The sequence below is a fragment of the Bufo gargarizans genome, chromosome 2 (genome assembly GCF_014858855.1).
Source record: "Bufo gargarizans isolate SCDJY-AF-19 chromosome 2, ASM1485885v1, whole genome shotgun sequence".
Classification (NCBI taxonomy): domain Eukaryota; kingdom Metazoa; phylum Chordata; class Amphibia; order Anura; family Bufonidae; genus Bufo; species Bufo gargarizans.
Genome location: NC_058081.1, coordinates 629,176,226 through 629,189,939, shown reverse-complemented (window position 1 = coordinate 629,189,939; position 13,714 = coordinate 629,176,226). Strand labels below are relative to the sequence as shown.

General features: G+C 45.2%; 1 protein-coding gene across 1 annotated transcript in view; it reads left to right on the top strand.

Annotated features, from left to right (window-relative positions):
- The window catches only part of ESPN (espin), a 250,967-nt gene that overhangs the window by 184,062 nt on the left and 53,191 nt on the right, over positions 1-13,714 (top strand). Inside the window, 1 exon segment of the mRNA XM_044278364.1 lies at positions 6,620-6,812. Coding sequence (XP_044134299.1) covers positions 6,620-6,812 — 193 coding nt within the window.

Below are 13,714 nucleotides of genomic sequence, written 5' to 3'. Positions count from 1 at the left end.
TGACTGACTGCTACCGCCGCTGCCTTCTTGAGCCCCTTCACCGCTACTTCCCGGGCAGGCAGGCTGCCTGGGTGGTCGGGCGCCTCGTCCTCCCACTGCTGTCACCCTGCTGACTCCCGGCCACGCTAGCAACTTGCTGGCTCCACTGCTGCCTCACAGGCAAGCTGCTACCCTCTTCTCCCGATGATGATGAAGCCCCTTCGTCACCCAGCTCCCAAGTGCGATCAGCTACATCATTATCATCGAGTACTGTCTGCACGTCATTGATGTCCTCCTCAACCGTCTCTGAGTCAGGAGACTGACCGCTCGCTACACCAGCTCCCACGCCACTCTCCTCATCACTACTTGCCCGCCTAGTGGAGGAAGCAGCAGATGTCTCCTCCACATCTTGGCTTGCCAGTAGTTGCTGACTGTCTTCTAGTAGCTCGCCCTCACTGTATAGTGGAGCTGAGCCCACAGCATACAATAGTTCTCTGGCTGAGGGAACAGAGAAGGACAGAGGCAGATTAAGGACAGGTGAGGGCACAGGGCCTGCTCCCGGGCCATGCCAACTAAGCGTCGTGTCAGAGGAACCCACCCACTTTTGGCTAGGGGTGTCTGATGTCACGTGGGACGAAGTGGATGACCAAGTCAATCATTCAAGAACCGCTGGGTTGCTTGTCAAGACACAACAACTAGATGACACCGGGAGCTCAGGCCTCTCGCTGCAACCCCTGCTGCCACGCCCACTTACTCTGCTGCGACCTCTGCCTGCGCCAGAAACATTTAGGCCTCTGCCACTCCCCTGTGCATTGCCTGGCACTTCTCTGTCTGACATACTGTTAGATCAAATAAATAAATAAAAAGGAAATTAAAACACCCAAAAAAACTCTTTAATTTTCTCACTTCACCACACAACAGCTAATAAGCCCTTTTTTTTTTTAAACACTAATACACGCCAAAAAGGGCTGTAATTTTCTCACTTCACCACACAAGGGCAAATACATTTTTGTGCCACTAATACACACCACAAAAGGCTTTAGAACATATATCTGCACCGCTGACCAGCAAATATATTTTTTCTTTTTCAACTAATACACGACAAAAAGGGCTTTAGAACATATACAGTTGCAAGAAAAAGTATGTGAACCCTTTGGAATGATATGGATTTCTGCATAAATTGGTCATAAAATGTGATCTGATCTTCATCTAAGTCACAACAATAGACAATCACAGTCTGCTTAAACTAATAACACACAAAGAATTAAATGTTACCATGTGTTTATTGAACACACCATGTAAACATTCACAGTGCAGGTGGAAAAAGTATGTGAACCCTCTGATTTAATAACTGGTTGAACCTCCTTTGGCAGCAATAACTTCAACCAAACGTTTCCTGTAGTTGCAGATCAGACGTGCACAACGGTCAGGAGTAATTCTTGACCATTCCTCTTTACAGAACTGATTCAGTTCAGCAATATTCTTGGGATGTCTGCAGTGAATCGCTTTCTTGAGGTCATGCCACAGCATCTCAATCGGGTTGAGGTCAGGACTCTGACTGGGCCACTCCAGAAGGCGTATTTTCTTCTGTTTTAGACATTCTGCTGTTGATTTACTTCTATGCTTTCGGTCGTTGTCCTGTTGCAACACTCATCTTCTGTTGAGCTTCAGCTGGTGGACAGATGGCCTTAAGTTCTTCTGCAAAATGTCTTGATAAACTTCGGAATTCATTTTTCCTTTGATGATAGCAATCCGTCCAGGCTCTGACGCAGCAAAGCAGCCCGAAAACTATGATGCCCCCACCACCATACTTCACAGTTGGGATGAGGTTTTGATGTTGGTGTGCTGTGCCTCTTTTTCTCCACAATTTTGCAGTCATCTTTACATGACGGCCACTCCTAGGGAGAGTAGCAGCAGTGCTGGACTTTCTCCATTTATAGACAATTTGTCTTACCGTGGACTGATGAACAGCAAGGCTTTTGGAGATACTTTTATAACCCTTTCCAACTTTATGCAAGTCAACAATTCTTAATCGTAGGTCTTCTGAGAGCTCTTTTGTGTGAGGCATCATTCACATCAGGCAATGCTTCTTGTGAAAAGCAAACCCAGAACTGGTGTGTGTTTTTTATAAGGCAGAGCAGCTGTAACCAACACCTTCAATGTCATCTCATTGATTAGACTCCAGTTGGCTGACACCTCACTCCAATTAGCTCTTGGAGATGTCATTAGTCTAGGGCACGGGTGTCAAACACAAGGCCCGCGGGCCGAATCCGGCCCGCCAGACCTCGTCATGTGGCCCGCATAGCCGCCGCCGGCCTTCACCTTTTATTATCACTACTACAAGCGCTCGCCGAGAGGAGGGAGGAGGCAGGCTGGGAGGACGGGCGCTGGCAGTGTGAGTCATACGTCACGCGCCTGCGCCGCCCACTTTATGAATGAAGCAGGCGGCGTGGGCGCATGATGTATGACTCACGCTTCCAGCGCCTGTCCTCCCGGCCTGCCTCCTGCCTCCTCCCTTATCTCGGCGAGCGCTTGTAGTTGTAAGTACAATTATACAGTGAGCGGGGCCCGTGTAGTAGAATAGTCACTGCACGGGCCCCGCTGTCATTATAAAAGCAGATGCCGGGTCATTCACTACTACAGGGACACTTATGGAGGGGATCTGTGGATGACACATAGCATAAGATGCTATATATGTGTCATCCACAGATCCCCCCCATAACTGTCATACACAGATCCCCCATAAGAGCCACCCACAGATCCCCCATAAGTGTCACCCACAGATCCCCCATAAGTGTCACCCACAGATCCCCCATAAGTGTCACCCACAGATCCCCCATAAGTGTCACCCACAGATCCCCCATAAGTGTCACCCACAGATCCCCCATAAGTGTCACCCACAGATCCCCCATAAGTGTCACCCACAGATCCCTCATGTGCGTCACCCACAGATCCTCCATAACAGTGCGTCACCCACAGATCCCCCATAACAGTGCGTCACCCACAGATCCCCCATAACAGTGTGTCACCCACAGGTCCCTCATAACAGTGTGTCATCCACAGATCCCCCCATAACAGTGTGTCATCCACAGATCCCCCCATAACAGTGTGTCATCCACAGATCCCCCCATAACAGTGTGTCATCCACAGATCCCCCATAACAGTGTGTCACCCACAGGTCCCTCATAACAGTGCGTCACCCACAGATCCCCCATAACAGTGCCATCCACAGATCCCCCATAACAGTGCCACCCACAGACCACAATTAGTTCAAAACTCACCAAAAGCACACCTTTTGGTTCAAAATATTTTTTTTCTTATTTTCCTCCTCAAAAACCTAGGTGCGTCTTATGGGCCGGTGCGTCTTATAGGGCGAAAAATACGATAACCCTTACAGTTCTGGAATGTGTTGGATAACACTGACAGCATTATGTCAGTGTTATCCAACACATTCCAGAACTGTAAGGGTTACATAGCATCATAAATCAGTATAATGCTATGTGACCCCAGTCAGCGCTTGCAGGTCAAGCTTTCAGAGCTAGTTATTACTTACATTATTACAAAAAACAGTAATAATTGAATGCAGTGACAATAATTTATGATAATAAAGAGTGGACACATAGTCCTACAGATACAACCGGCCCTTTGAGGGTGACCAAACTGCTGATGCGGCCCCCAATGAATTTGAGTTTGACACCCCTGGTCTAGGGGTTCACATACTTTTTCCACCTGCACTGTGAATGTTTACATGGTGTGTTCATTAAAAACATGGTAACATTAAATTCTTTGTGTGTTATTAGTTTAAGCAGACTGTGATTGTCTATTGTTGTGACTTAGATGAAGATCAGATCACAATTTATGACCAATTTGTGCAGAAATCCATATCATTCCAAAGGGTTCACATACTTTTTCTTGCAACTGTAACTGCACCGCTGAACGGCAAATATATTTTACTTTTGCCACTAATACACGACAAAAAGGGCTGTAATTTTCTCACTTCATCACACAACGGCTAATAAGCCCTTTTTTCCCACTAATACAAGCCCAAAAATGCTTTAGAACATATAACTGCACCGCACAAGGGCAAATAAGACGTAGAAATATTTCCTTGTAATAAACCCTATTTATGGCTGTTTCAAACAGCACTTGAACTCTAACAAGAACGGTTTGCTGAAATTACAGAGCTGTATAATGGCAATTTGGATCCGCAGTCAGTGCAGCAAGGTGTAATAGGATTGTTCCTAGGGCACGGGTGTCAAACACAAGGCCCGCGGGCCGAATCCGGCCCGCCAGACCTCGTCATGTGGCCCGCGTAGCCGCCGCCGGCCGCCAGCCGCCAGCCGCCAGCCTTCACCTTTTATTATCACTACTACAAGCGCTCGCCGAGAGGAGGGAGGAGGCAGGCTGGGAGGACGGGCGCTGGCAGTGTGAGTCATACGTCACGCGCCTGCGCCGCCCGCTTTATGAATGAAGCAGGCGGCGTGGGCGCATGATGTATGACTCACGCTTCCAGCGCCTGTCCTCCCGGCCTGCCTCCTGCCTCCTCCCTTATCTCGGCGAGCGCTTGTAGTTGTTAGTACAATTATACAGTGAGCGGGGCCCGTGTAGTAGAATAGTCACTGCACGGGCCCCGCTGTCATTATAAAAGCAGATGCCGGGTCATTCACTACTACAGGGACACTTATGGAGGGGATCTGTGGATGACACATAGCATAAGATGCTATATATGTGTCATCCACAGATCCCCCCCATAACTGTCACCCACAGATCCCCCATAACAGTGTGTCACCCACAGGTCCCTCATAACAGTGTGTCATCCACAGATCCCCCCATAACAGTGTGTCATCCACAGATCCCCCCATAACAGTGTGTCATCCACAGATCCCCCCATAACAGTGTGTCATCCACAGATCCCCCATAACAGTGTGTCACCCACAGGTCCCTCATAACAGTGCGTCACCCACAGATCCCCCATAACAGTGCCATCCACAGATCCCCCATAACAGTGCCACCCACAGACCACAATTAGTTCAAAACCCACCAAAAGCACACCTTTTGGTTCAAAATATTTTTTTTCTTATTTTCCTCCTCAAAAACCTAGGTGCGTCTTATGGGCCGGTGCGTCTTATAGGGCGAAAAATACGATAACCCTTACAGTTCTGGAATGTGTTGGATAACACACTCCAGAACTACTGTTCTACATAAATGCTGTGGAATGATTCCTCCCTATTCTTCCCCTACACCTTGAATAATCTTTCCCTGCACTTGTAAATAGTTTATTTTTAGCACAATGACGTCTTTCCTAGCACTGTCCCTAGCGCCTGCTGACATCTCTCCCTGCACTAAGTACACTGGAAAATGGCAGAATCTAAGATGGCTGCAGTTATTTATAGGGCTGTGACATCACAGGACTGGCTGGCTGCTGATTGGCTGCATGCATGGCATTATGGGTGATCCTGCCTTCCCAGAGTTCCTTGCTCCATGTCCTCACACGTGCAGCAGCCATTTTAGGAAAAAATATGATTCGTTACCATGAAGCTTCAGTGCGAATCAAATTTTTGCTGAAATTCAGATCAAATTCCACTTTGTCATCTTTGATTCGTTCATCTCTAGTGAATACATATGAAGTTATCTGCTTACCCCCTTCATTCTGTTAATGACCTCACATATGTATTAAGGGCAGAGCAATACAGTAACGGCATAGCTAAGGCCTCTTTCACACTTGCGTTGTCCGGATCCGGCGTGTGCTCCACTTGCCGGAATTACACGCCGGATCCGGAAAAACGCAAGTGTACTGAAAGCATTTGAAGACGGATCTGTCTTCAAAATGCGTTCAGTGTTACTATGGCAGCCAGGACGCTATTAAAGTCCTGGTTGCCATAGTAGGAGCGGGGAGCGGGGAAGCGGTATACTTACAGTCCGTGCGGCTCCCGGGGCGCTCCAGAATGACGTCAGAGCGCCCCATGCGCATGGATGACGTGCCATGCGATCACGTCATCCATCCATGCGCGTGGGGCGCCCTGACGTCACTCTGGAGCGCCCCGGGAGCCGCACGGACGGTAAGTATGCTGCTCCCCCGCTCCCCACTACACTTTACCATGGCTGCCAGGACTTTAGCGTTTCAATGGGCATTAATTCCGGATCCGGCCTTGCGGCAAGTCTTCAGGATTTTTGGCCGGAGCAAAAAGCGCAGCATGCTGCGGTATTTTTTCCGGCCAAAAAACGTTCCGTTCCGGAACTGAAGACATCCTGATGCATCCTGACCGGATTTCACTCCATTCAGAATGCATTGGGATAAAACTGATCAGGATTCTTCCGGCATAGAGCCCCGACGACGGAACTCTATGCCGGAAGAAAAGAACGCAGGTGTGAAAGAGCCCTAAAAGAAGTTTCAAAAATAGCAGCTGCACCCATGCTCAGGTGCCTACAAGGGCCCTTTCAGTCACATAAGAAGGTACCAGTATTATAAATGACATATGCTAGGTGGTGTGGAGGACTCTTCCACATTTTGCATCGGAGCCCACCAGAAGCTTCAAGTTGTACATCTGCAATGTACCTTTTTGGCCAATCAAAAATATATTTTCAGTTTTTATTTGGACATAACAAAAAATGTCTTAACTTGACACTCTTTTTGTTAAAGGGTTCTCTTCTCGCAAATGAAAGTGTGCACAATGGTAACTCTTCTGATAAGAAGCCCTTGGGAAATATACCACCACCTCCAATTCCCCCCCCTCTTCCAGAAAACTTCTGTTACCCGCCGCCTCCTCCGCCCCTGCCAACAGAGGCTTCTGTCTCCAGGTCCATGCAACGACGGTCTTCCAACTCTACAGGAAGTAAGTTTTACAGTTGTAATTTTCCAGTTTTACAACATTTAGTTTTCGAGCTGTTTCATCTCACAGAGTAGACATTTCGATAGTGTTTAACTCATGTTGTGTGATGTATTTCAATTCTGTTGTAGTATGCATGATTGTATGGACTTCAAATTCTGTACTTTGTTAAAGTTTGTCAATAGTTTTGACCATGCCAAACTGCTGACAGCACTAGGTAGGGTTGGTAAAAGCAGTACAATCATTCATTTTGTGGGGCTTTTCTCATCACGAGTAGTGAGAATATGAAGCTTTGTTCTGCTATGGCAAGTGCCCGCTGGGAAGGGCTTCACTGTGAAGTGCTCTGTGCATTGAGCTGCTTCACAGCCCCTCCTCTCTGTTCTGAGTGACAGCTGCTGTGGTCTCCTGGTTGGATGCTTCAGTTGTCACTCACAGGGAAGAGAGTGTGTGAAGCAGAAAATGCAGGGATGCACTTTACAGTAAAACCCTTCTCTGGGGCACTTGCGAGAGCATAATCTGGCAGCATAAAACCTCATATGTATCCTCCTCACCACTGATGAAAAGCTCCACATGTATGTTTTTCCTGCTTTCCCCAATCACTACCCAGTGCTGTCAGCAGTTTAACATAGTCAGAACTGAGATTGAAGTTGGTTGTGAGTTTCTTATGGTATTGTAATAGAAAGATAAATTCCACAAGAAATAAGAAGGTAAAAGTTTAGCAAAGAGTAGTATAATATATAATTTAGTTAGGGTGGGTTCACATCACGTTTTTTCCCCTATCTGGTTAACGTATACAAAGAACTTATATGTTAAACGGATGCCTCAGACTGATGCCAAAAAAAACAAAAAAACATATACTTTTGTTTTACCGGACTGTGCAGGATACAAAAACATGGTGTACTGCGCTTTTGTATCTTTTTTTTTTTTTTACGTATACGTCAAACAGAGGCATAAAACGTGACGTGAACCCTTGGACCTTGTTCAGACGCTTATATTGAAAATTTTCTATGTTGCGGCTGCAACACACAGATGATGATACAGAGTGACATGTCCATCTAGGACACAGACCTGGAGACTGCAGGAGTCAGTTGTCACCAGTGGTCTTCTAGGTCCATATTGCCTGAGATAAAGACCAGAATGGCGCATGCTCTAAACCTCTCTGCATGGTCCATGCACCATTTACCTCTATGGTCCATGCACTGTCCGTGTGTAGCCCCTTGTACACACAGATGTAAATTACGTTTGTGTGAATAAGGTCTAAAATGGAAACAAGGTCTGAATGTAGGAGTACTACTTTATCGTACTAGTACTGCGCCCTCCAGGAAGGAGTCTGCCTTTCTATTTAAAATGTTTTTAAAATGGGCCATGAATGTGTGATCAAAGAATGTCTTACCCCTACCTAGGAACCTCTACTACTGCAACTTAGCCAGAATCAGTTGAATTAAGCTAAGCTGCAGTACCAGGTACAGCCACATTTACAAGAGTGGCGCTGTCAGGAAAACTCCTTTAAATGGATGTTCTTGAGCTAACAAATAAAAAAAGCATTTATATCCCTGTAAGCACTATCTCTCAATGTTTCCCTTTGGGGGTCCGTGGTGATCAAGTCATTCTCACCATGTAGACTTTTACCCTTGTAGTGAATTAAATTGAAGGATGACCAATAGACAATTTTTTGGAAAAAATAAAAATAAAATTTCACTTAGTTTCAGCTATATGAAAAACTGTTTGAGTTGTGACGTTGTGCGTCTTGGATTTATCGTGTTGCTTTTTCTAACATTTCCGGACAGTTCTAGAAGTGGTAAACGAGATAGTAATAATCACTTACCTCATCAATCCCCTACTGCAATTCCAACACTGCTCCGGTCCCTTCTGCTCTCCACTTCGTAGTACCAGCTCGACACACAGGAAATGGCTGGAAATGGCCAATTGCTGGCTGCAGTGAGTCACTGCTACTTCCAGTCATTGACATTTGTGCTGCAAGCCCTGGAGGAGTGGAGCGGAGGATGGGAGTAGTAGTGGCTCTGGCTGCAACAGTTATTCACAGTGGCAATACTCAAACAGATGTTTCCTAGGGCTAGGCAGTGACAGGAGGACACACCCTTTATTTCCTAGGGGCACACCCTGAAGTTGGGGCTACTGCCTGATTGTAGATGGTACACTTGATAGAACAAGTCTTATACTTTCTGGAGCCTATGCCTAGTCCTTTGAGGAGTGAACATATGTAGCTCTACTTACTTCCTTAGCTAACTCTAGACTGAGCAACTGGCAGACCTTAGTCCATCTCCCAGCTTCCTACAGAGTCAAAGTCAGGATTGTTAACCATGACGTCAGGGGTGAACCTAGCCTTTCTGCTGCCTGAGGCAAAAACTGAAACGCCCCCGGCTCAGGCAGCACGATAATGATGACACTGGCCTCTGATAGGCTACAGGAACTAGGACTACGGTGGGCCACATCACACCCATGCCCCATCGCAGCATTTAACTGTATTGCTGTCCTGAGTACAGAGATGCAGTTGATTATGCAGAGATGAGTGTATCCACAATGAAATAACTCATTGCTCATGGCGCTTCTGCTTCCCCCCTCTTGGTGCTACCTGACGCGATCGCTGATTGGGGTGTGTAATGATTATTTTGTATGGCCTGTTTTACAGACATTTTTTTACCCAGACAACCCCTTAAATAAATGGAAGAAGGTGGCTTTTTGTTATATATCACATTCAGAGCCTGCTTTATTTCTAGTCTCTGGAAAGAGCACCTCTCTAGCTCACTGGTGGTGTCTGGTATTGTTTTTGGAAAAAAATTGACCTTTTTTTGTAATTTCATACAGTGCTCTATGAAAGAATCTGAATGTCATAAAAGGGGTCCCCATACAACGTGCCCCCCATCTATGAGCGTTGTAACCCGGGTCAGAGAGTCACTAAGTAAGAGCAGCTCCAGCTGTCCTTTACTCATCTGAATGGCTTACAAAGTACTACAAGGTTTCCCTTGAAGCAGCAGCAGATAGGGGGAAGAACCTGGAGGCAGATCTGTGTCGATCAGTTGATCACCAGAGCGGTGGTCTTTTAGGGAAGCGCTTTTTCCATTGTTGCCCCCTGTTGAGTATTGTACTTTCTATGAGCTCGCTCAGATATTCCCTTCAGATTATTATGGGAGCAACACTTTTAAACGTTGGACTGCATATTCCTATATGTTAGGTTATCTTGTTCTGATTTTGTTCCTTATCTATTTGGTTTTACTAATCGCTCGGTATTAGGAGTAATGGAGGAGGCTGATGGGGAGCAAACACGTTAAGTACACAGTGAATCTAGAGTACATTAGTGCACACAGTGCCAGGTCAGCAGCAATTCTAGAATGCAGTCCTATGTAAGAGATATCTTCAAGCAAAGTGTACAAAAATGAACAGTTAAAGGGGGTCTCTGCTTTTTTTTAAAATAAAGCTTAAAGGGGTTTGCCAGTTTGATTAAATTTGCTATATGTCAAAAAATGCTTACCCGTACACTGGACACTGCACTGCCCACGTCAATAGGAATAAAGATGGTGGCATTCTTGTATACACCCCAAAGACTGATAACCCTTACTGACCTAAGACTTTCCACAGCTGAGGGTTTGTTACAATAGTATCCAGTCTAAATAATGTACTGAACAGTCTGGACGCCAGAGGGATATTGTACTGTACAGCGAAGTACAAGATTGCAGATTTGTGCTATTGCTGTGAGCTGTTAGCGGTACTGAGTCTGTAGGAATTGTAGCCGATGTAAGAAAGGCTTTAACATTCGCTAACAGCAAACAAAGATTTTGAAACTTGTGAAAATTTAAAGGGGATGTTCCCTTCCTACTGTGTCATGCAGGGGGTCTCTGCCCACTTTAAGCGTAAGAGGAGAGAGCCGCATCAAGGAGCAGCTCTCACTCTGGAGAGCTCAACACAACCGTGTGTTAGGGTTCATGCCCACAACCTTTGTTTCGGTCTGCATTTGAGCCGCATGATTTGTGGCTGGGATGCAAACCCATTCACTTCAATGAAGCCGCAAAAGATGCAAACAGCACTCCGTGTGGCCCCACAAAAAAGAAATAAAACATGTCCTATTCTTGTCTGTTTTGTGGACAAGAATAGGTATTTGTATCATGGGCTACCCGTTCCGCAAATTGCGGAGCGCACACGGCCTCATCCGTGTTTTGCGTATCTGCAGTTTGCAGACCGCAAAACACAGCCCGGTTGTGTGCATTTGTCCTTACATTTAATTAAATGGGCGCATGTAATACCACATTTCTCCTGCAGTGGCCACTGTAGTTATAGCGTGCTGCCACCTGCAGCATTCCCTGCCAGTACTAGCTGCTCACTTGGGTTTCAGCTGCTAGATGCACCTGATCGCCACCACAGGGGTCATTTATAGAACGGAATGGCCTGAATGGTCAACCCCTTGAAACATCATTTACAGTCATGTGAAAAAATTAGGACACCCTTTGAAAGCATGTGGTTTTTTGTAACATTTTTAATAAAAGGTTATTTCATCTCCGTTTCAACAATACAGAGAGATTAAAGTAATCCGACTAAACAAAGAAAACTGAAGAAAAGTCTTTTCAAGATCTTCTGTAAATGTCATTCTACAAAAATGCCTATTCTAACTGAGGAAAAAGATAGGACACCCTTGCCCCTAATAGCGAGTGTTACCTCCTTTGGCTGAAATAACTGCAGTGAGACGGTTCTTGTAGCCATCTACCAGTCTTCGACATCGGTCTGAGGAAATTTTACCCCACTCCTCAATGCAGAACTTTTTCAGCTGTGAGATGTTTGAGGGGTTTCTTGCACGTACAGCCCTTTTCAAGTCACCCCACAGCATCTCAATGGGATTCAAATCTGGACTTTGACTTGGCCATTCCAGGACTCTCCATTTCTTCTTTTTCAGCCAATCTTTGGTTGATTTACTAGTATGTTTTGGGTCATTGTCATGTTGCATGGTCCAGTTCCGCTTCAGCTTTAATTTTCTAACTGATGGTCTCACATGTTCTTCAAGCACCTTCTGATACACAGTAGAATTCATCGTGGATTCTATGATGGTGAGCTGACCAGGTCCTGATGCAGCAAAGCAGCCCCAAACCATGACACTTCCACCTCCATGCTTCACAGTTGGTATGAGGTTCTTTTCTTGGAATGCTGTGTTTGGTTTACGCCAAACATGTCCTCTGCTGTTGTGTCCAAATAATTCAATTTTGGACTCCTCTGTCCAAAGAACATTATTCCAGAAGTCCTGGTCTTTGTCAACTTTATCTCTGGCAAATGTCAGTCTGGCCTCGATGTTTCTCTTGGAAAGCAAAGGTTTCCTCCTTGCACACCTCCCATGCAAGTTAAACTTGTACAGTCTCTTTCTGATTGTAGAGGCATGTACTTCTACATCAACAGTAGCCAGAGCCTGCTGTAGTTCTCGAGATGACACTTTAGGGTTTTTGGAGACCTCTTTTAGCATCTTGCGGTCTGCTCTTGGGGTGAACTTGCTGGGGCGACCAGTCCTGGGCATGTTGGCAGTTGTTTTGAAAGCCCTCCACTTGTAGACTATCTTCCGGACAGTGGAATGGCTGATTTCAAAATCTTTTGAAATCTTTTTAAATCCCTTCCCAGACTCATAGGCTGCTACAATCTTTTTTCTGAAGTCCTCTGACAGCTCTTTTGCTCTCACCATGGTGCTCACTCTCACTTCAACAGTCAGGAGCACACCAAACTAAATGTCTGAGGTTTAAATAGGGCAAGCCTCATTCAACATGCAGAGTAACGATCTACTAATTATGTGCACCTGGTGTGATATACCTGTGTGAGATCTGAGCCAATTTAAGAGGGAATACATGTGAGGGTGTCCTATCTTTTTCCTCAGTTAGAATAGGCATTTTTGTAGAATGACATTTACAGAAGATCTTGAAAAGACTTTGGATTACTTTAATCTCTCTGTATTGTTGAAACGGAGATGAAATAACCTTTTATTAAAAATGTTACAAAAAACCACATGCTTTCAAAGGGTGTCCTAATTTTTTCACATGACTGTATATAAAGTCATTAGACCCTTTTAAAGAAAAAGTTAAAAATGTTTAGTTTTATTTTGGACAATCTTTTCCTGGGGAACTGCTCCTACAAGGAGCTATTTGTTGATGTTGGAATCTCAGTCTAAGCCCTCATTTTACAGGACGCCTATTAAAATCAACACATTGTACATGGCTCTAATTGTGCATTTTAGGGGTGTCAATCTTAAGGCGGTAACTCTTTTAATCATATGATAGCTACAGTTTAAGACTGGCTATTGACATTAAATGAGGCCTGTCATAGGGGCAGGGCTGTAGCTTCCTCATAATTTCAAGGAAAGGAAGATGATATGAAATTGTAGCCATTGCTGCAGTATAAAGTGTTTGATTAAAATATAAAGCAACGCTGTACAGTTTGGGTGTAGTCATATTTTAATTAAAGGGTTTGCTTTGTACCAAAGATCTTGTGTAATATTGGAGAACCCTTGCAATAGTGACATCTCCAGGCTGTAGGATGGTACTGCACCCTAATGCTAAAACACAAAAGGTCCAGGCTAATAACTAGTACTTGCAGCATGCTCCTGCCCTTCGGTTTTTGGGACATGCTGAGAGTTGTGGTTTCGAAACAGCTGGTATAGAGGGTCACCTTGCTGAACTCAAAGGCCAAGTCCCAGCCCAAATAATTCAACCTTGTTGACCAGATTGCCACCCTCAGTATCGGTAAAATGTATGACTGCACCAGTCTGCAGAATGGATGACTCTATAATACTAGAACAATCTAATTTCTCTCCAGCTCTTAGGTCCAGAATTCTGTGCTGATTCATTTCTTATATATCTGTGTATCATACCTTCTTTTTTTTAATACAGAGCACCCTATTCACATGTTGAAAGATAAGACTCTGA